This window comes from Polyodon spathula, chromosome 24 (assembly GCF_017654505.1).
Source record: "Polyodon spathula isolate WHYD16114869_AA chromosome 24, ASM1765450v1, whole genome shotgun sequence".
NCBI classification, from domain to species: Eukaryota; Metazoa; Chordata; class Actinopteri; order Acipenseriformes; family Polyodontidae; genus Polyodon; species Polyodon spathula.
In genome coordinates this window covers 24,216,517-24,239,496 of record NC_054557.1, presented here as the reverse complement: position 1 = coordinate 24,239,496, position 22,980 = coordinate 24,216,517, and the positions used below count along the sequence as shown (strand labels likewise).

At 40.6% G+C, this 22,980-nt stretch overlaps 1 protein-coding gene across 1 annotated transcript; it reads right to left on the bottom strand.

Moving 5' to 3' along the window:
* Window positions 1-3,527: 3,527 nt before the first annotated feature.
* On the bottom strand, window positions 3,528-22,759 carry LOC121298816 (zinc finger protein 883-like). Its single transcript, XM_041226049.1, has 4 exons — window positions 22,609-22,759; window positions 10,489-10,579; window positions 8,724-9,219; window positions 3,528-4,706 (listed from the first exon to the last, which is right to left on the bottom strand). Exons 2-4 carry the CDS (start codon window positions 10,528-10,530, stop codon window positions 3,661-3,663), a joined length of 1,584 nt encoding a protein of 527 aa, XP_041081983.1. The 5' UTR covers window positions 10,531-10,579; window positions 22,609-22,759; the 3' UTR covers window positions 3,528-3,660.
* Window positions 22,760-22,980: the final 221 nt, after the last annotated feature.

Below are 22,980 nucleotides of genomic sequence, written 5' to 3'. Positions count from 1 at the left end.
ATTGTGAAAAGTGTTGAATTTAAATCAAGGGAAGTAATGTTAAAACTGTACAATGCACTAGTAAGACCTCATCTTGAATATTGTGTGCAGTTCTGGTCACCTCGCTATAAAAAAGACAGTGCTGCTCGAGAAAGAGTGCAAAGAAGAGCGACCAGAATTATTCCGGGCATAAAAGGCATGTCATATGCAGACAGGCTAAAGGAATTGAATCTGTTCAGTCTTGAACAAAGAAGACTACGTGGCAACCTAATTCAAGCATTCAAAATTCTAAAACGTATTGACAAGGTCGATCCAAGGGACTTTTTCAGCCTGAAAAAAGAAAAAAGGACCAGGGGTCACAAATTGAGATTAGACAAAGGGACATTCAGAACAGAAAATAGGAGGCATTTTTTTTACACAGAGAATTGTGAGGGTCTAGAATCAACTCCCCAGTAATGTTGTTGAAGCTGACACCCTGGGATCCTTCAAAAAGCTGCTTGATGAGATTCTGGGATCAATAAGCTACTAACAACCAAACAAGCAAGATGGGCCGACTGGCCTCCTCTCGTTTGTAAACTTTCTTATGTTCTTATGCTGGAGGCTCATTGCACCATTATTAAAATATGGATGTGGTGTTCAGTGTAATAAGAGATAACAGAAGACTGTTGCTGGGTGCTCTGTGCAGTAAAGGGTTACCAGGAGCAACGGTCACCCCGTTATAAGCAGTGACACCGTGTACAGTGTTAAGGTATAAGCCAGTCCCAGCTTTTCATTCACTGAGGGAGCTGCCTGTTCACATCAACAACAGAGCCCACAATACACTCCCGGTGGTTGATGGGTATTGTAGTTTCCTCCTGGTGGTCGATAGGTATTGTAGTTTCCCCCCAGTGGTCGATGGGTATTGTAGTTTCCTCCCAGTGGTTGAAAAGTATTGTAGTTCTAAAAGGGGAGAAGGACGAACACGTTTCAAACTCTACAATTATTAAATAAACAAACAATAAGTGTGTGTGTGTGTTTAATTCAATTAATTTTAAAATGTATGTGTAGTATGAGAGCTGGTGGTGTCTTATTGAAGACTTGAAACAGATTTAAAATGATTCTAAACTAGCCTTTAATAAAAGCACCTGCTAAATTACTAATTAATAATAAAATAATAATTAAAATGCCGCTGCTGGCATTGTCGAAACAAGAAGGCCAAGACTCCCCGATCCATAAGCAGATGAGAACTTGAAGTAAATAGAGGAGCTGCTGTAAATCAAGGTCAGTGCATTGGGTCTGGAAACTAAAATACTATCTAACCAGAATCCTCTCCTTCGTTTTTAGGTTTTGCGTACAATATAACATGCATCACACATTCTGCCGATATCGTATTGATGTATTACATTCCCTGCCTGTATCTGCGGAATGTAACTTTTTCATCAGGGACCACTCTTTCTTTCTCTTTGTGGGAGGGAGCCTCTTCTTTCCTAGTCCTCTGTTAGCCACCACTTGAATTGAACGTGGAACCCATTGTGCTTGTAAAGCAGCATTTCCAGCTCATCCACTCTTTGGAAACTGAAGGTTTTAAACATTTCTTTTTGTTCTTGTTTATTACTTATTTAAACCAGCACCACGCAACACACAAATAAATAAATAATAAAAACCGTGTCCTGCAGAGCAGCTCAACAAGTGGGTAACGTTAATAAATATTTCTGTATTTTGAAATTAAAAAGCTTAATTTGACTCCAATTATACACAGTTGTAGAGGGGGATAAACTGGTTTACATCTTGACCTGGAGTTAACTGCGGGGGTAATAGCACTGGATTCTAGCTCTAAACTTGCTGAAGTGTTGCACTACTCGGGAGCCATTTGCTAGCTGGTACTAGAGGGGAAGATAAACCAGTATCTTTAAAAACAAAATGAATTCTATACAACATAAAATCATGACAAATATAAAAAAGTCTATATAATTTATTGTACATTGGATAATTTAAAAACAAAAAGCATGATTAGTTTCTTTATTTTCATGTTTTTTTCACTACCTAAAAGCCACGTTCCCAGCCCCTCCTCTATATCCTCTGGCTACAGAGTCTGCCCGGGTGCTACATCACAACATGGTGAAGGCTCCAGCACCGACAGCCAGCACTGAGAACGACTCCGAGAGGCAGAGCACTAGAACTCAATTTGACACAAGAAGCTTTAAAAAATACATGTTGCTCATCTCAATACAATTTAGACAGGTGTCGTTTTTAACATAGCTTATTATTGTGTTGTACAACTGAGCACATTTTTAAATCTGCACACGTTTATTTCTTTTGAAATTGTATACAATTACCACCAATTTTCTCCCAATCGCTTTTCCCCTCACCACAGCAATTCCCCACATGGCTCAGGAGACCCGAAGATTCAGTGGGCGTCCTCCGATCCCACGACCAAGCAGAGGTGAAAGCGTACCGGTGTAGTGTTACTTTCAGGTATGCGGATAAAAAGTGGAACACAGCAAACTGTGCTTGCTCGCGTATGTCTAAACAACTTCTAAATAACTACTGCTTAGAAAACACGGAAGTGCCCATTCAAATCTGATATATTCCGCTGTTTTTGGTCTTTTCTATTTGAATTTATCATATTTTTCCACCATTAAGACAATTGTATGTGAATATTTATCATATGCAATACACTGGGTCACGTATGTTTTATTATTTCTACAACTTTGGGGTGGACTTCTCATTTTATCTTTTTTGTGATTAATTGTTTTTTTCTTATAAGAGAAATTGATTGTCTGTTTCCAGTTTGAGTTTGCAAAATAATAATGTAAAGTTAATGGTTTCCCAAAAAAATTGTAATTAATTGCAATTGACAATAGGAAAACACCCATCACATCGCAACTGACTGAACCGGTACCACAATCTCACCACGTACCACTTTCTAACATTATGGCGGTGCAATTGTTGCCGGTGTCTTTTTGCTAACTGCACAGAACAGGGGAGGCAGTACAGCATAGTGTTTCTTGAGAAAATGAACTGATCTTTAGATCTGTGCTGCTTTTGAGGTTTTTTAAATGCTTTCAGTTGGAAGGTTTTTCTCTTAAAAAAAAAAAAAAAGGAACTCTCTCAGAGACCATACGTTATATTCCCTTACACATTATATTTGGGCTTCTGGTTTTCGCTCAACTTTTTGCCTCTCCTTTATGAATTAATTTCACAATTAACACATTTCTCAGTTTTAATTCAGAAACCAAAACACATTAAACAGTACTCAGTCATTTTAAAAGGGAAGTAGTTAAACACGATGAAAATACAGACAACCACAAGCCCTCAATACTCATCCATGGCATTGCTTGTTGTGTATTTATAGATCAGAAACAAAAAACACCTTGGCCAGCACCAAGCCAAGGGTGGGGGCCAAGGTTGCCCCAATTGTTTCTTCTAACTTAGCTTGCGTTTTTTATACAGGTTAGAAGAAACAACTGGGGCAACCTTGGCACCCCACTGGTTTTACAGTTGTGCCTATTTGCTTTTTGCTGGGAAAAGTTGCCCCAATGGTTTCTTGAAACTTGGCTTGTGTTTTTGATAGCTCTACTTTAAAGACACTTTTGATAACTTGGCGTTTTTTCACATTTCCAAAGTGTTTTTATTTCAGATTCATAATGCTAGGTTAACATTTTTTTCCTCATGACAGAAACGTCCCATAGAACATAGTCTTTAAGGTTTCTCTCCTCTGTGACTTTGCTGGTGTTTCTGAAGGCCTTGTTTAAAGCGGAAACTCTTCCCACAGTCAGAGCAGCGATACGGTTCCTCTCCTGTGTGAATTCGCTGGTGTGAAACAAGGCTGTCTGACCGACTGAAACTCTTCCCACAGTCAGAGCAGCGATACGGTTTCTCACCTGTGTGAATTCGCTGGTGTTTTTGAAGGCTTTGTTTAAGACGGAAACTCTTCCCACAGTCAGAGCAGTGATGCTGTTTCTCTCCTGTGTGAATTCGCTGGTGTGCTTTCAGGTTTCCCGAGCAACTGAAACTCTTCCCACAGTCAGAGCAGTGATACGGTTTCTCTCCTGTGTGAATTCGCTGGTGCTTTTTAAGGCTGGCTGACTGACTGAAACTCTTCCCACAGTCAGAGCAGTGATATGGTTGAACTCCTGTGTGAATTCGCTGGTGTATTGTCAGTTGTCCTGAAACACTGAAACTCTTTCCACAGTCAGAGCAGCGATACGGTTTCTCTCCTGTGTGAATTCGCTGGTGGAAAATAAAGCTGTTTGAATGGCTGAAACTCTTCCCACAGTCAGAGCAACAATATGTTTTCCCGCCTGTGTGAATTTGCTGGTGTGCTTTCAGGGTCCCTGACCGACTAAAACTCTTCCCACAATCAGAGCAGCAACACAGTTTCTCTCCTCTGTGAATTCGCTGGTGTGAAACAAGGTTGTTTGACTGAGTGAATCGCTTCCCACAGTCAGAGCAGCGATATGGTTTCTCTCCTGTGTGTATTCGCTGGTGTGAAACAAGGTTGTTTGACTGACTGAAACTCTTCCCACAGCGAGTGCAGGGATACGGTTTCTCTCCTGTGTGAGTTCGTTGGTGTGCTTTCATGTCTCCTGACCTACTGAAACTCTTCCCACAGTCAGAGCAGCAATACAGTTTCTCTCCTGTGTGATTTCGCTGGTGCATTTTAAAATGCCCCAACTGGGTGAAACCTTTCCCACAATCAGGATATTCTCCACCGCCCGCCCTCACTTTAGTTTCTGGACTGGAACCTAAAAATATGAACAAGAAAGAAAGTAAGAGGGACTGCTTGCAGGCTTAGACAGGGATGGAAATAAGCCTCCCTTTGCATAGCAGTTTGATCCCTTCTTGGTTTTACTAGCAGTTTCATTTCATGTCTACTCGGAGAAAAGATCCTCGAGCAGGTTCAGAAGCACTTAAACTAGAAAGGAAGGGGGGAGAAATCAACAAAAAAACAGAAGGGAGACTGCATCAAAACAAGAACAACAACTCAGGTAAGACAACCATTAAATGTATTTATCTAAATGCTAGAAGTATCAGAAACAAAATTCTAGAACTTGAAGCTACTGCACTAACAGGCAACTATGATGTGATAGGTGTTACAGAAACTTGGTTGTCTGAGAGTGATGGGGACGAATATAATATTTGTGGGTATACACTGTATAAGAAAGACAGGCAGGACAGAAGAGGAGGAGGGGTAGCTCTATACATAAACAGTCTTGAAGCCCAGGTGTTAAACCTAGAAAAAGAAAATAAAACCGAATCAATATGGGTCAGAATAACGGACAAAAATTCAAAGGGCATAATAATAGGAGCATGCTATAGACCGCCAGATTCAGACGGTGAGCACAATAATCTGTTATACAATGACATTAGAAATGCGTGTAGCAAAGGAGAAGCCATACTAATGGGGGATTTCAACTTCCCCCAGATAAAATGGGAAAACCTGGTGGGTAGCGCGAAGGATGAAATAGAAATGGTGGAAATGACAAATGACTGCTTCCTAACACAATTTGTCAAGGCACCGACTAGAGGGGAGGCATGTCTTGATTTAGTCTTTTCAAATAACGAAGATAGAATAACTAAAACAGAGGTCAGAGAACCACTGGCAAACTCAGACCACAACATGGTCTCATTTGAAGTGTTTTTTAAATCCCCAAAAGTAATGACTAAAGCTAAGGTTTACAATTTTAGAAAAGCAAACTATGAAGGTATGAAACAGAGACTAACAGAAGTAGATTGGAGTAAAATAGAGAAAACACCCACAGAAGAAGGATGGTTGTTCTTCAAAAATGTAGTACTAGAGGCGCAAAACAATTATATCCCTAAAGTAGACAAATCTAAATGTAAAACTAAATTGCCAAAATGGTTTAATAGATCAATTAAAAAAAATATTCAGCGAAAAAAGGCACTTTACAGAGCATTAAAAAAGGACCAAAAAGAAAGTACGCAGAAAGAGTACACAGAACTGCAAACGCAAGTCAAAAAGGAAGTTAGAAAGGCCAAGAGAGAAATAGAAATGAACATTGCTAAGGGAGCTAAAACCAATTCCAAAATGTTTTTCCAATATTACAACAGCAAGAGAACATTCAAAGAGGAGATTAAATGTTTAAGAGATACAAATGACAAAATCGTAGATGAAGAAAAAAAAATAGCAAATATATTAAATGATTACTTTTCACAAGTTTTTACAAAGGAAGATACTGACAACATGCCCCACATGTCATCCAGTTCCTATCCAGTTTTAAATAACTTTAGCATAACTGAGGCAGAAGTGTTAAAGGGACTAGGAGCTCTTAAAATAAACAAATCCCCTGGGCCGGATGAGATCCTCCCAGTCGTACTCAAAGAAATGAAAAAAGTAATTTACAAACCGCTAACCAAGATCATGCAGCAGTCTCTTGACACAGGGGTGGTACCGACAGACTGGAAAATTGCAAACGTAATACCGATCCACAAAAAGGGAAACAAAACTGAACCAGGTAACTACAGACCAGTAAGCCTGACTTCTATTATATGCAAACTTATGGAAACTATAATAAGATCCAAAATGGAAAATTACCTATATGGTAACAGGGTCCTGGGAGACAGTCAACATGGTTTTAGGAAAGGGAGATCATGTCTAACTAACTTGCTTGATTTTTTTGAGGATGCAACATCGATAATGGATAATTGCAAAGCATATGACATGATTTATTTAGATTTCCAGAAAGCTTTTGACAAAGTCCCGCACAAAAGATTAATTCTCAAACTGAACGCAGTTGGGATTCAAGGAAACACATGTACATGGATTAGGGAGTGGTTAACATGTAGAAAACAGAAAGTACTGATTAGAGGAAAAACCTCAGAATGGAGTGTGGTAACCAGCGGTGTACCACAGGGATCAGTATTAGGTCCTCTGCTATTCCTAATCTACATTAATGATTTAGATTCTGGCATAGTAAGCAAACTTGTTAAATTTGCAGACGACACAAAAATAGGAGGAGTGGCAAACACTGTTGCAGCAGCAAAGGTCATTCAAAATGATCTAGACAAGTTTCAGAACTGGGCAGACACATGGCAAATGACATTTAACAGAGAAAAGTGTAAGGTACTGCACGCAGGAAATAAAAATGTACATTATAAATATCATATGGGAGATACTGAAATTGGAGAAGGAATCTACGAAAAAGACCTAGGAGTTTTTGTTGACTCAGAAATGTCTTCATCTAGACAATGTGGGGAAGCTATAAAAAAGGCTAACAAGATGCTCGGATACATTGTGAAAAGTGTTGAATTTAAATCAAGGGAAGTAATGTTAAAACTGTACAATGCATTAGTAAGACCTCATCTTGAATATTGTGTTCAGTTCTGGTCACCTCGCTATAAAAAAGATATTGCTGCTCTAGAAAGAGTGCAAAGAAGAGCGACTAGAATTATTCCGGGTTTAAAAGGCATGTCATATACAGACAGGCTAAAAGAATTGAATCTGTTCAGTCTTGAACAAAGAAGACTACGTGGCGACCTAATTCAAGCATTCAAAATTCTAAAAGGTTTTGATAGTGTCGACCCAAGGGACTTTTTCAGCCTGAAAAAAGAAACAAGGACCAGGGGTCACAAATGGAGATTAGACAAAGGGGCATTCAGAACAGAATATAGGAGGCACTTTTTTACATAGAGAATTGTGAGGGTCTGGAATCAACTCCCCAGTAATGTTGTTGAAGCTGACACCCTGGGATCCTTCAAGAAGCTGCTTGATGAGATTTTGGGATCAATAAGCTACTAACAACCAAACGAGCAAGATGGGCCGAATGGCCTCCTCTCGTTTGTAAACTTTCTTATGTTCTTATGTCCTTATAAGACTGCCTTCAAAAATCTTTCAAAACATGCCTAAAAAGATCTCCTGTAATGTTTCAGGTCTATTTCCTCTAACACACGCTACAATTATATCTTTTTATAATAGCATAATAGCATTACGTTACGCATTTACAAAAATATCCATATTTTTACAATGAACATTTTTTTTTATAATAATAATAACAATAATAATAATAATAAATAATAATAATAATAATAATCTATTTTTATATAGCAGCTTTCGTAATGGACCACCATCATAAAGCGCTTTACAAGATACCAGACTAGGGTGTGTGAACTATGAATCAGTTGCAGAGTCACTTACAACAACGTCTCACCAGAAAACGGAGCATAAGGAGATTAAATGACTTGTTCACACAATGAGTCAGTGGCTGAGCTGGGATTTGAACTGGGGACCTCTTCGTTACAAGCCCATTTTCATAACCGCTGGACCACACAGCCCCCTAATGATATATATAGTACTTTAGTGTTTCATCCCCTTGGTATAATTCCCCCCTCCCAGAGCAATGGCAGCATTATATCTGTTATATTGGTTATACAGGCTTGTAACCAGCAAGTCCCCGGTTCAAATCCCAGCTCAGCCACTGACTCATTATGTGACCTTGAGCAAGTCACTTAACCTCCTCTGTTGTAAGTGACTCTGCAGCTGATGCAAAGTTCACACACCCTAGTCTCATATCTTGGAAAGCGCTGTGATGGTGGTCCACTATGAAAGGCGCAACATATAAATAAAAATAAAGGTTACTTCTATCTGAAGTTCACCAGTACTGAGTCCTATCTGGAACTGGTTGGAGTGGTACAGGAAAAACAAATAGCTAGTAATGTAACCAACATGCTTGTTCCCTTTCAATCACATGGTGGATATCATGCAATCTAGAACGACAATGTCACAGCTACTGGGAGTCACTCACCTGCTAGACTGCATTCTGAATGCAAGCACTCATCTTCCTTTCCACATCCTTGCGTGCTGTTGGGAAAGCCTTCCTCTCCAGCATCTTGTTCTCTCACGCAGATTCTCTCCAGCACCACGCTACACTCCCGCAGGCGTACAGGCTCCAGCTCAGGGATATTTGGTTTGAAGTCCTTGGATTCTTCATTCCATGTTTCCATGTGGTCAAACTTTACTTCATGGGGCTCCCATTTAAGACAGACAGCTTCCAGCACCTCCTCTTGTTTAACAGGAAGGGGTTCTGTCTGGTGGATCTCCCATTCATTGTGCTCAGCTTTTATGTCAGAGACCTCTGTCTGACTGCTTTCACATTGCTCCTGTTTAATGGGAAGGGAAGCCAGCCCAGAGAACTCCACTCTAATGGGGACAGGTTCAAGTTCAGGGAACTCCTCTTTAATCTGGACAGATTCCATCTTCACACTGTCCATGGCAGCACACACGATTCTGTTTAGTAGTTGCTGAAAAAATAAGTATTTTTTATTTAAATACAGTGCTATTAAAGCAATTTAAGGGGCCAACAAAACCTTAATAGTAGGGGTGGCTTTCCTTTTGAAGGAATATAAAATTCTGATAATAAGTTCACAATACCAGAGTATTTTATCTGTTGAAAAGGTTTACACAATGTATCCATTCCATATATTATTTATTGCGGATTTCATTTGTGCAACATGTTCTAACATTTGTTTCAGATTTGGAAGATATATACAGTAGTCAGCATATAGGACCACCTCCTAAGAGAACACTTCGCTTAAGGGAACATCCTTGTGGTGAGGAGGATTTTTCCCATTGTAAATGCTCCAGCTAAATGAGAACACCTTCTTGGCACAGACAGCGATTTTAACTGTGTAAGCTGAGAACTCATCATTATCAAACAAATTAAAATGGTCTATTCAGTCTTTTCAAATATGACTTGTCATCGTGAGTGTGTCTCGAGGCACACTGACTGGTTTATTTAATCTGTACAGAACCGCCACCCTATCAGTGAGTTCTTTTGTACTCTGATTTTTACGAGTGCAGCTCATCGCTACAAAATACCAGGTAAACAAACAGTGAAATGCGCCGCTGTTTCTCTTGCTACAAAAAGTTGGAAATTGTTCAAGCTCTTAAAAAAAAACTTGAAATCAGACACAAGTTGCCGAGCAACTTGGGGTTTCCTTTTCTGGAGAGTTGCTTCACCATTCTCTTAAATAATGTGCATGTCTTGTATACTGCTGCTGCATTTTGTAACGTGTGTAGGGCAGGGTGCTGTGTTTATTTAGTTTGACAGTTTATTAAAGTTAGTTTGACAATTTATTAACGTTACTTTGTCTGTTACTTTATCATTATAGTTTATTAACTTAGACTTGCCTATTGCTTTTCTTTTACTGATTCAGTTTTTAAGTTACACAAATCGCGAAAAAATTGTTTTGATATTCTATGATGGATGGTTAAAAGAAATGTGGATTTAAGCAGATTGGCACTAATGCTAAAAACAAGACCGATTCCGCTTGTTATAAGCGGACTTGGCAACTGTGAAGGTTACCTCAGCCGCCAGTTTCAGTTGGACAGCAGCGATCTGAGGAGTCTCATGCAGTCAGAGAATCTCTCCTTTTTTTAAATTTTTTTTTTTTAAGTTGTGTTGGATTTACCGTTGTGTTACATGTTAATGATGAAAACAAATAAAACACAATCAATACGCTAATTTGCAGTTTTATTTGGTCAGTTCAGAGAGGGCATCAACAACTTACTGGATGTTTGCTGCGCTGTTTTGGGTGATCAAGCTGGCTCATGCATCCAGTTATATTTATTAATGTGGAGGGCAGACATGCGTTGTCATTGCTGGGATCAAAAACAAACAAAAAAAAAGGACAGGATTTAATTCAGTTACATTTAAGCAGCTCACTTGCTCTTCGCGTTTAACTTTAGCTTAGTTTTTACAGCAAGGGTATTCTCAAACAACTGCTTTAATACTACAAGGGCATAACGCAGTTCATGGCATAACTGTAAACCCACAAGAGATGACACATTATGACAGTCCAGACACAGAAAAAACAATAATAAAAAAAGCCACCCGCATTATCATTAAGGTGCTGACCATAAAATCACCCATCAGCCACTACTTTCTGCCATCTTGGAATCCACAGTAACAACTGACCTGCTCCCTTGCAATATTTATAGTTAAGAATAAAACACGCTCATTAACATTTACACGTGAAATACGATTTCCGTGCGAAACTGGGCGTGGATTTTCCGTGTGTTTCATCATTTACACGAGAAATTGAGATTTATCCCATTCCTCTTTTTAGCCGTTTTTTTCAGCCACAAACCTGACTTACCCGAGTAATTCTCCCAAACGTGCACGCGCATCGCCATTTCACGTGTAAAGTGACCCACATGGAAACCCAATGAATGCTGCATAACAGAAAATAATAATAATAGTAATAACAATATTATGGCTGGAAGTTTATTAACTCATTAAATATAATACAAGAAATAATAGCAACCTGAAACATATTATAAAAATAACTGTCAGTAATTAATAGTTACAATTATTTTGATAATCTTTTGTTTCAGATTGCCATTCTTTTTTCATTCATACATATTTATATCAACATTCATGAACCTTCTGTTTCGAGAGTGACTGATCTGACATGGACTGATCCTATAAGGGTCAGGTCTAAATCCACATAACCATGATTGTTTTCATGTTGACACGGAATTACATGTGAAGTTCTTTATTGTGTACTTTTCCAAATATACAAGTATTTACAACTGTCAACCATTTCAGCTTTTTTCTTTTTTTTTTTTTGGGGGGGGGGGGGGGGGGGGGTTTGTTTATGAAGGGTACATACAGATTCATTATCAAATTGTTAAAACTGTTAACATGTCAGAGATATCGACTGAGATCTAATGTTTCTTTAAGTTCATGTGGTTCGATAGATTTTAAAATATAAATCCAGAACGACCGTCTCCTGATTAGCAAATACTTAACCAACCGTTTAGGGTCCACCCAATGTTGAATATCCCGCCTGTGACCTAGCCTTTGAACCATGGCCTTTGAACTCTTTTTACTCTGGCACTACAAGAGACAGCCACGCTTGTGTATTTCCTGTAGATGACCTTATTAATTTCTTGGAACGTTGCTGCGGCACTGAAGTCAGAGGGTGCCGTTTACGGTGATTGTTCTACTGCCTGACGTCACCGGTCTATGCAGAAGGAGCGTGGACTGTCTTTTCTGAATTCTGACAGCAGAAAAGATATTAAGCAATTGAAGTTCCCTTCATGATCCTCAAGTGTTATAATGACAGATCAAATAAGGCACACAGCCCAGCAAAAGAAAATAATAAATATGAAGTATATTTTCAAAAATGCATTTTATAAATCAACAGATTAAGGAATACTCTACACATATACATACATACATACATACATATATATATATACACACAGACACATACAGAACATAACTATAGCAATGTACCCTGCTTACATCTGCCAGTTGTTTTGGAAATTAATGTCTGTATCTACATTTTCCTTTGATCCTATAAGGTTCCATCATTAGAATGGAAAATAAATTATGCAAAAAGTTATTTCAGTAACTTCTAGGCTGTTTAAGATGAATCTGTTTAGTTACGGGATGTAACAGTTTTACTAGTCCCATTTTAAACTTTTAAAGCAAATGTCATTTACAATATGTCATTTACAATACTTAGCTCATTTTCCGTGTTATTCACACCCCCATCCTAGGTGCTAGTACACGGTCCCTAATAACTGCACGTCATTCTCTGCACCCCTCTTGCACTCATAGTGCTCCTCTGTTGTTTTGAAGCCGCGGCTGTCCAGCACAGTATCCCTCAGCCCTCACAAAGCTGCATGGCTGTACAGCCTCTGAAGCCCTTAGCTGCGTGACCTGGTGACATTGTTTCCAACTGAGTTCACGCAATTAGCAATGTTGGACAGATTTGCGTAGAATCTGCGCAGAATGATCACCATGACCATACCCAGGACTACCTCATTGCAGTAAACAAACATTTTCACACAAAGAAGGGAAATGGCGACACCGAAGGAACAAGGACCTATTTCCCAATTTATATATATAAAGCTGTTTAGGGTTATGTAGCCCTGGTTGCCACCTTGCTGGCTATTCAAGTCACAGTGAACAGCCCCATCGTGTGCCTGGGACGAATAATTTGAATGTGTTTTTTTTATTTTGTGTTTTTTTTGTGCATTTTCAATTAATCAGTTTCATTTTTTTATTTGGGGGAGGGGGGGGTCTTGGTACCTGCTACTTTTGTTGTGGGTGTCCGCTGAATGATGAGAGAGAGACAGAGGGATGCAGTTGACAACGCCACTCAGCGTCCAGGTTTTATTATAAATAAACACAGTTGCAGGGACAGGTGGCTGCCACTAGGGTACCAGCAATGACAGCCCTAGTGCAGGAGGACATACATAAACAGAATGTAATCAAAATAATAACTCCAAAACAACGCAGTGAGAAAACAGCTAAAAACAAGTTTCCCAAACACTGTCTTAGCGCTGCTCCCACTAAAAGGGAGGTCCCGCTCCAGAACCTACTCTGTGACGCACTAAAATAAACTGTGGGATCAAAATCTCCTAAATTAATTACACCCACTCACTCACCCACCCTCCCACCACCACCCAGTAGTGATACTGCATGCTTGCTGAAACAAGACCAACAGAACTGGCGTTCCAGCTCCTTTTTATACCATGTGGCAGCCACATTCCGCACATGGATTTGGCATAGTTGAATTTAATCCTACCCCTGCCAAACTTAATACATTATTTACATGTGCAGGGCTTTTGCCCTGCCACAGTCCCTTTTATATATATGGCCATAATTCCTTTATATTGTATCCAATAAAAAAAAAATGTCCATGTTCCCTACATGTTGAAGTTTCATTGTGCACGGTCAGATTTGAGCTTACAAACACTAAATGTTTTTTTTTTTCTAAACAGCGTCTCCCTTTTTCTGTGTTTTTTGTATTGAACAGAGTGAGTTTCAGACTATTTCTCTTTTTTTATGAAAGCCTAGTGTGTGCACATCCATTTAATATATGACATGTACCTGTAACCTTTACAGCTAAAGAGTTATAGCCACAACTCTAACAATTGGGGAGGAAAACACGCACGCAGTAACACTCTGTTACCATCATCGCAAATACGCATGCAGGAGCTATGCACAGACAGCGCCTGCAGCTCACTAACCCGCTTTGCGGAGGTGATAGCCAAGAGGAAGGCTGTCTTCACGGACAGATACTTCAACTCAAGTATATAGGCACAAATAGGGCCTGTGTGAGACCCTCCAGTACAACCCCAAGGCTCTATTCAGGGAGAGTAGCCCTCTTAGGAGGGCGTGACCGCTGAGCGCCTCGGAGAAACCGGGTAGCCAGAAAATGAGCACCCGTGGACACCAAGTCAATGTGGGCATGGCAAGCTGAAACAGCTCCTATGTATACCTTCAGTGTGGAAGGTGATCTACCAGCCTCAAGCAGATTTTGCAGAAACTGCAAGATGACAGGCATGGGGCAAGAGACTGGGTCATGACTATTAGTCTGGCACCAATTCTGGAAATATTTCATGGAATGCGCCCTAGCATTCTGCAAGGTACCCACAACAGTGTCAGACAGCCCTAAGGCTGACCAGCTTTAAGGCTTTTCAGGCGAAGCGGGATCTCCCAGGGTGGGCTGTTCAATAGCTGGCACAGGGTCGAGAACCAGATTCTTCTGGGCCACCTGGGGGCCACTAGGAGAACTGATGTCTTCTCTGACCAGACCTTTTCGAGGAAGGTCCGGGAGTAATGGCAGAGACAGGAACGCGTAAAGAAGCGATCTAGGCCATATGTGGGCTAGACCACAGGGGGCAATGTGTCATCTCCACCGAGGTTGACCTGCACCTTCCCGAACCATTCCCAAATGCGCTCCACCACCTGATGGTGGAGCCGTCACTCCGACTGGTGCGGACCCTCCCTCAAGAGAAGGTCCACTGCCCAATTGTCCACACCTGGGACATGCATCGCCCGAAGTGACAGCAAGTTCCACTGGGCCCAAGTCAAAAGCCTGAAGGTGAGGTGATGCAGTCCCAGGGACAGAAGGCCACATTGGTGGTTGACATACGCCACCACTGATGTGTTGTCCGTCTGAATCAAGACATGTTTGTTGCGCACCACTCCACCAGCGCAGGGCCGCTGAACACGCAAGGCACACTGTCAGCCGACGGTGTCTATCGTGCTTGGTGAAACGCATTGAGCCACGCTTGCAGCAGGCGCAGTAAGCCCAGCTCGATGGCTTATTTTGCTGCGGCTATCAGTCCCAGTAGTTTCTGGCACAAGACAAGGAGCACCCTCGATCCAAGTCGAAACAGGGAGAGTTAGTGCTGTCTGGCCAGGGGCTCCCAAAGCCGCATATGGCTCAGCCGTGTATAGAAGCACTCAGGCACCAAGGGTGCAGACACACCGAGGACACTGAACGAGGTAAAATACACTACTGGTGTTACTGACATCCTGCAGCGCTAAGAACCAAGACATGGAGCATCTAAACACAGAGGACGCCAAAGCACCGACAGGCGCCCAAGCCTTAACTGCGTGAAGTCAACACAACCCGGGGTAGCACATAGCATATACCAGGGTGGATACACAGGCTCGAGTGGCTGCAGTAGACAATCAGGACAGCAGTACAGGGGAGCGCACTGTTGTGATCCATGGTGCAGAGTGGCGGTAACCTGGTCTTGGACCGCGTCCAGTCACACAATGTGGCAGCGCATAGCGTATAGAGTCGAGCGCAGGCTCAAGGATGTTAGGCAGGAATAAAAGTGTACTGCTTTTTTAAACTGCAAAGGCAGCAATAGGAAAAAATACAGGCTTAATCACACAGCCATTCAGCTATGGGAGAAACACATTCACCATGCCAGACGGGTGACGAAGTGCGCCAATTAGGTGTGCTAAAAAAAACCTGCTGATTCAACTCAACAGCGGGACCCTGCAGAGTTGGGTCACGGTAGAGGAATCACACTGCCATTACTTTTTAAACTGCAAGGCAGTAAAGAAAAACACATATACACACTAGGGGTGTCAGGTTAACTTGAAAACTGAAATCGATAATTGAACCCACAATATCAAATCAATCGATAAAAAAATTGATATTTAGAGTTATTTTTGTTTTACATACAATACAAAATAAGACACGTCTATAGTATACTCTTACAATGTTTTAGTATCTCGCAACCCTCTGTTTAGAAAAACATGTAATGGCAACACCGGATGATGGTCAAATGTCAAACTAAAATAAAAATGCGTTATAAAAGAAGTGTGTATATATGATTACCCAGGTACACAAAATATAAACTTTCAAATGAAAAAATATATAAGTGAATGTATAATCAGTTACTTACTGTGTGTTGTCCTTAAGAAATATCCAACTAGATCACAGAATTGTAAAAGTCCAAAAGTTTGCAAGGAACACAAGCCTGTCGACTCGCTCTGGATCCAGGGCTGCTCGCTTTTTATTTACAATGTTTCCTGCTGTCAAAGACACGTTCAGAGCGCACAGATGTGCCTGGCACACACAGGTATTTTTTGTTCAGTTGAGCAAGGTGTGGATATTTCAGGCCTGATTTTTTCCACCATTCCAGTGGATTGCTATCTGCTGAGAGCGGTGTCTCCTTGACATAGCCTGCCATCTCCTGCATCAGTTGTATTTCGCAATTCTTTGTTTCTTCTTGCCTGTAGGTGTATGTGTCCCCAAACAGGTCACCCATCACAGTCAGCGCAGTTTTTCTGCTAGCTTTATTTTCAGAACTGCCATGTTCATTTACCAAATCAGTTTCATTTACAAAACGCTGTATCACTTCTGTTTGAATTTCTTCTGTACTTGACGCTTTTCTTGTTCAGATAAATCAATATCAATCGGTGAAAGCGTGGGTCAAAGAATAACGTTTTGTTCAAAAGCATGAATGTTGATTGTCGTTCTTCTTTGTCGTACCTCAAACTCAAATCATTGAAGATTTTGTTTTTTATCTCCTTTATTACAGAAATTTCAGATGCTGCAAAGTTTTTAACTTGATTGATCAGGATATGCTGAAGAGGTAAAACAACTGAAGCTGTGGGGTATTTGTCTGTTAATAATGCAGCAGTTGCCATTTTGAATGGTTTCAGAGTTTCACGGATATTTTCAACAACCATCCATTCGTTAGTTGTTAACTCCAGATGCGAGAGCTTTTTTTCAAAGATTACAGCGGCCACTGCAACCTGTTGTTCTGATGTTTGGCAAATCATGTTGTAGGTGCTGATCCAGCGTGTAACACAGTCATTGATTAAATTGTCATTTTTTAAGCTGAGCAACTTTTGCTTATCCTCAAGAAGACATTTGTCAGTTGGTGACCTATTGACAGCCAAACTTTTAAGTCAGGTAAGTGTTCTTTCGATCGGTCCAGTATTCAGTCCCTTCCATACAGTAAAGTTAATTGTGTGAGCCACACACGGGATGTTGATCAAATTGAGATATCTTTCTACTGCGTTGACGTAGTTCAGTGCATTATCAGTAGTGACAGCAATTACTGACTCGTGTATATTAAAATCATCCAGAATTTCTGAAATACACTCTGCAACATTTTCTGCTGTGTGACTTCCTCGAAGCTCTTTGGTTTGCAGAACAAAATGTTGCAGTTCCCAAGAATCAGTAATGCAATGCGCTGTTACGGTAACATAAGCATCGGTGGCTAAGGAGGTCCAACCATCTGTAGTTAAAGCAATGTCCTTACAATCATGCAGTATTTGTTTTACATTTGCACGAGTGGTATCATACAATTTCAAAGAACAACTGTGTTCTTTGAAATTGTTGTGCGACTCGGAATTTGGTATCTCGACTCCATTTCACTGCAAAATTCCCTGAAACCATCACCCTCGACAATGCTGATGGATCTCATATCTTCACAGATGAATTTTACAAGAGATTTCTTAATTGCTTCACTTCGTTGACCGGGTAATGCAGCAGCAGAAGTTTGTTCAAAAGATGCTGTCATTCGTGGCTGTTTAGGACATGAAGGCCCAGCTGATGCTGATCCCTACTCCTTACCGTGTATTTCGCTGCACTCAAGTGGGTGGTGTTTTTCCAAATGGCTTCCCATGTTCGTTTTATTTGAATTATAGGGGAGTCCGCGTTTGCATAATTTACATGCAACATTTTTTTTTTATTTTCAATCTGTCCTCCAATCATCCAAAATCCGAAATGATGACAGTATTTGCTTTTCATACTGGGCCATGTAACAATTGTGTGCTCAGGAGCACTTCTACCCACCGTGTTATCATCTTTCATTTATGAAAACGAACCGGAAGAGAACTAAATCAGTTTTGCGCTGCAATTTGAACCTTAGTGCCGGGTATTTGTGTCGGTATTTCAAGTAGACATATTGGTGGCATCCTATAATTTAAATGCCAATACAGGAAGTTTGGTGCAACATTTAGTTTATTAATTCCAGAAATGTAATAAACTTTGCCATTATCGATGATCGTAATATGGAGGAAAATTGATAAAAATATCAATTTTCGATTTTATCGTTGCAGTCCTAATACACACAACAGCAATTTGTGAAGGTAAAATAGCAGTCACCACAGCAGCTTGTGCAACTTTGATTTTTTTTTTTTAAACAGCGTGAAGAGTAGGCGGGCTGAAACAAGCCAGCGGATTCAACTCAACAGCAGAACACAGCAGAGCTGGACTCCCGTGGAAGAATCACGTTTATTATTTACTTATTTCTAACTGCAAGGCAGTAAAGAAATGAATACTCACACACACCACAGCAAGCTGTGTGGGTAAAGATAACAGTTACCACAGCAATGCAAGTTTTTTTTTTTTTTTTTTTTTTACCAGCCCACCGAGTATGCGGCCTATAACAAGCCGGCGTATGCAGCACAACCGCGGGGCGCTGCAGTCCCGGTGGAAATCATACTCCATTTTCTTTTTAAACTTCAAGGCAGTAGAGAAAAACACATATACACACACCCAACAGCAAGGTTGTGAGAGTAAAACAGCAGTCACCATGGCAGTGCACCGAGTACCACGTGCATCGTGTACCGTGCAGCGTCAGCGCACTGCCTGTACCGGGTACTGTGTGTCAATGAGCACCGTGCGCACAATGGTACCGAAGTAGCACAGGCTGAGCATGCACCGTGGTATTTAAAAAAAAACACCGGGGGCAGCATGCAACGGCGCCTACCCTAACCGTGTGGTCACACACCTGGGCAGCACGTAGAGGACAACAGGGGGACACATAGGCCGAAGCCGCAACGGGCGATTGACAGCAATACAGCAATAATACAGTACAGATGGGGGAAAGCACACTGTCTGTTTGATTGTAACCCCAACCAGAGGCGATTCGTGGCTTAAACTGGTGGGGCACAGCATCACAAAAAAAAAAAAAAAAAAAAACCCGAAACCGTGCTCAAACCTGATGCACGATTTTAACCATTTTACTGTAAACATGAAGCTAGCTTTCTAACATTACCAGATCTTTCATCACAAACTTTACAGACAATGGAAGTATCATCACACACGTGCTGTTAACAACATTCTACAGAAGTCAGGTTCAGTTTCTGTCTCTCATCACAAACTTTACAGACAATGTCTCTGGAGCGGTCAGGTTTTCTGTCTCTTAGCTTTTTTTTTGTTGTAGAAAAACTCCAAATGTAGTTGTCTTTTTACCATTGTACAGGCTACATCACATTCCCTCTGTTATAGCACAGATTTTCACTGACTGACACTCTTTGGTTATGTTAAGGTTTGAAATAAACTGTACACTTACATATTCTCTACCTTACGACAAACATAAAAATATATCATTTTATTTTTAAATAATATACCTTGGCAGCAGGGGCATAGCCAGGATTTTATTTCGGGAGAAGATGAAAATGGTAAATTATCACAGTGGTGCAATTGGCAACCCGATTTCTTATTTGTGCATTGACGTTTTATTTTCAAAAAAAAAAAAAAAAAAAAAAACTTTTTTTTTTTTTTTTTTTTTTAACAATAGACCAAATACACCGTTGTGCAAAATAGTTTTTAAAAAGTATTCAGTTTAGAACACTTCTGATTAAAAAAAAAAAAAGAGAAAATACAAAGCAAATTACTTTTAACATGTGCATCAGATTTCAATTTCACATTATGATAATAAATAAAAATAACTATATATAATTTCATTCATACTTATTGTTGTTCTTTTTTGTTAATTAACATTTTGTGTTCAAAGCAAAGCAAACCATTATATTTAATCTCACAAATCCCGACTAATTTAATTACCGTTTGAATGACGCAGGACTGCTGGTGGTAGCTGCTAGCTTGTTGTCTTCAGACAGTTCATCAACAGTTTTCTGCCATTTAGACCAAAACAAATAACAATTTTTTAAAATAATTTTTCCTTTCCCCTGCCGTTGCCACACCATACTTCACATCTCTCACTCAGTGTTCTGTCACGTTGCGCGTCCGTTTGTATTGTAAAGTGTAAAAGCTGTGTGAACTGTCCAATCAGAAGAGTTCAGGGTTGAACCTCTCATGAATAACAGTAAATAGCCCAATCACAAACAGAAATTTGAAACACACGCTTTGGCAGACAGCAAGCATGTCATTGGTCAGTTGTGAGAGCCGGCTCATGTTTACTATTTGAAAGTGGTACTGACAGAGGAGTATTGAGGCCACCAAAAAAATAATCTTTTCAGCACTTCAGCTAAACCACTGCCTGGCAGAAATCTGGGGGGGTGTCGCCTACACGTCGCCTCTGACCCCAACACACGCGGCGGTGAGCCAACACAGCCAGCAAAAGATTTTCTCAACCCAGCAACGTGGCTAGCCCTGGTGAGGAATACACGGCTGGTTCAGGCTGCAAGCAGCACAATCAAAACAACAAGGCCCCGACCAGTGGGTTTTTTTTACCGTGGGCTGACTCGACAATGGGGACAAGGCAGGCCTAGCCTGGGTGGAGTAACAGCACTCTCCCAAGTAAAAAGGGTCAAAACACACACACACACACTCCTTTAAAATCAATACTGCACAGGCAGTTGACTCAGACGACAGACAGTAAAGCAAAGCAGCCTGCAACACAAGCGAGCAAGTGCAGAAAGGTGCAGTAATTAGAAAAAGTAAAAAGGCTACGATTTAGGAGCTACTGATTCCGTGAAAGCGGCAAACCAGCTTTCAGCACGAAGTGCAAGGGAACTAGCAGAAAGCTCAACACAGCGCCTTTTAAGTAATAAAAAGGGCTCAATGCAACACAGATTGTCTTACCGTACCAACAAGAGAAGCGAAAAGAGGTCGATACTTCCGTGCATGATGGTTTTATCCCCTTGGTAGGCAGGACTGAGGAGGTCATCGATAGTAGGGGGCCTATCAGCAGCTTTGATCGTAAGAACTCAGAGACACCTGCCAATAGGCAGGCGTATATCCCATAAACAATGTTTGGTGGTGAAGGAACCAAAATATTATAACTTGATCAACCACCAATCATTTGGGTGCAGTTTTACAATGTTTAGTGAGGAATTTGTGAAAGGAGGGGGGGAGGGTAGAATGTTTCAGTACATCATTAGGTTGGGTCAGATGTCCAGGGGCAGTGGGGGGATGGTAGAAGAAGGGCAATGCCTGCTTGCTTGCTAGGTCATAAATTCCAGGCTGAAGTGAACATAACAACCGCAACGGAGGGGGCAATCATGCCCACAGCTATCCTCTATTGGTTGAGTATATGAGTTTAGGGGGTATGGATGGATGAATTGTCTGCTGAGTGCCAAAATAGTGTGATAGGAGCAGGGAATCTTATGTAGAAACTATATAACCCATGTATGTGCTTTACCCCGGCAGAATACACTAGTTACTGATGAAGTGACTGTTATTCTGCGGAGCGCTCTGTATTTTGATGACCACTGCAATAAACCTTTGATGCAACGATCGGTGTGATCGATTGTCTCCGATCATCTCTGCACTTCATTCTGCGACCCTACAGTGGCCATCTTCGTACTGAAAGGGAACTTACTTTCACATATCCGCCTATACCAGGGCTTCTCAAACTCTGACCTGGGGACCCCATGTGGCTGCTGGTTTTTGTTCCAAATGAGCTCTCAGTTTCTTACTAGACCCTTAATTGAACTGATATTGCTTAATTAGACCTCCTTTACTTGTTTTAAGCTCTTAAACAGTTGCAGAGTTCAAGTTACTTATCAGATGTTATAGCTAACTTGAAATATGCAACTGTTCAAGAGCTGAAAACAAGTAAAAAGGTCTAATTTAGCAAATTATCAGTTCAATTGTGTGTCTAGTTAAGTAATTTAGAACTAGGTTGGAACGAAAACCAGCTCCACAGGGGGTCCCCAAGACCGAGTTTGAGAAGCCCTGGCCTATACCCTAATACAGTGGGGGTCGGATATGCGACGTTGTACTGTAGTTCACACATACTTTAGCCTCTGTAAGTGGCCTTGGATAAAGGTGCCTGCTAAATACACAAATATGTGTATGTATGTGTATATGTATGTATATGTATGTATATATATATATATAGTCAGTTTAGGCGTCCCTCGTTGATCAGTGTACTGTACACACTATGGTATATCGGTAGTTTGCCTGCCCCTCAAAAATGTAACTACCCAACTAACACACTAAGCCTCAATATGTTGTCATTAATATTAAACATAAAAACATCGTTACCTTATTTTCGATTGATTTTCCCCGTCGCCTTTTAGTTTAATTGTTACATTTTAAATTGAATCGGTCTTGCTGATGCCCGTCATGCCTGTTCATTAGCAAACAAAGGGTCTGCCACACCCGTGCGCCGCAAACAACTAATCATCAATAAAAATCAATAATAATGTAACTTACTTTTTTTGTATCGTCCACGCCTTACAAACTGGTATGCAGTCTCGTTTAACTAAACAAACAAACAATAACACAAAATATAAAACTCTGCACGGCTTATTGTTTATCTTGTACTGTTTCAGAAACGACGCAGCGTGTTTGAAATGCCAGCAGGCCAGTGTTCTCAGACGGATTTTGTGGGCGTGCTCCTAACCCGGGTCTCAGCTGCTCCACACAGGCAAGCGTCCATTCCCGAGGACAGGGGGTATACATAACACCGTGTAACAATATATATTATATATATATATATATATATATATATATATATATATATATATATATATATATATATATATATATATTTTTTGTTCCTGGGTAGTAAGTATTATTTCCTAA

Bases quoted from the DNA above. Each gene is read 5' to 3' on its own strand.
- LOC121298816 (XM_041226049.1), bottom strand. From the start codon at position 10,530: ATGAGCCAGCTTGATCACCCAAAACAGCGCAGCAAACATCCA. The intron at 9,220-10,488 runs GTAAGTTGTTGA...TTATTTTTTCAG, and splicing joins AACAGCGCAGCAAACATCCA to CAACTACTAAACAGAATCGT. The intron at 4,707-8,723 runs GTGAGTGACTCC...TCATATTTTTAG, and splicing joins TTCAGAATGCAGTCTAGCAG to GTTCCAGTCCAGAAACTAAA.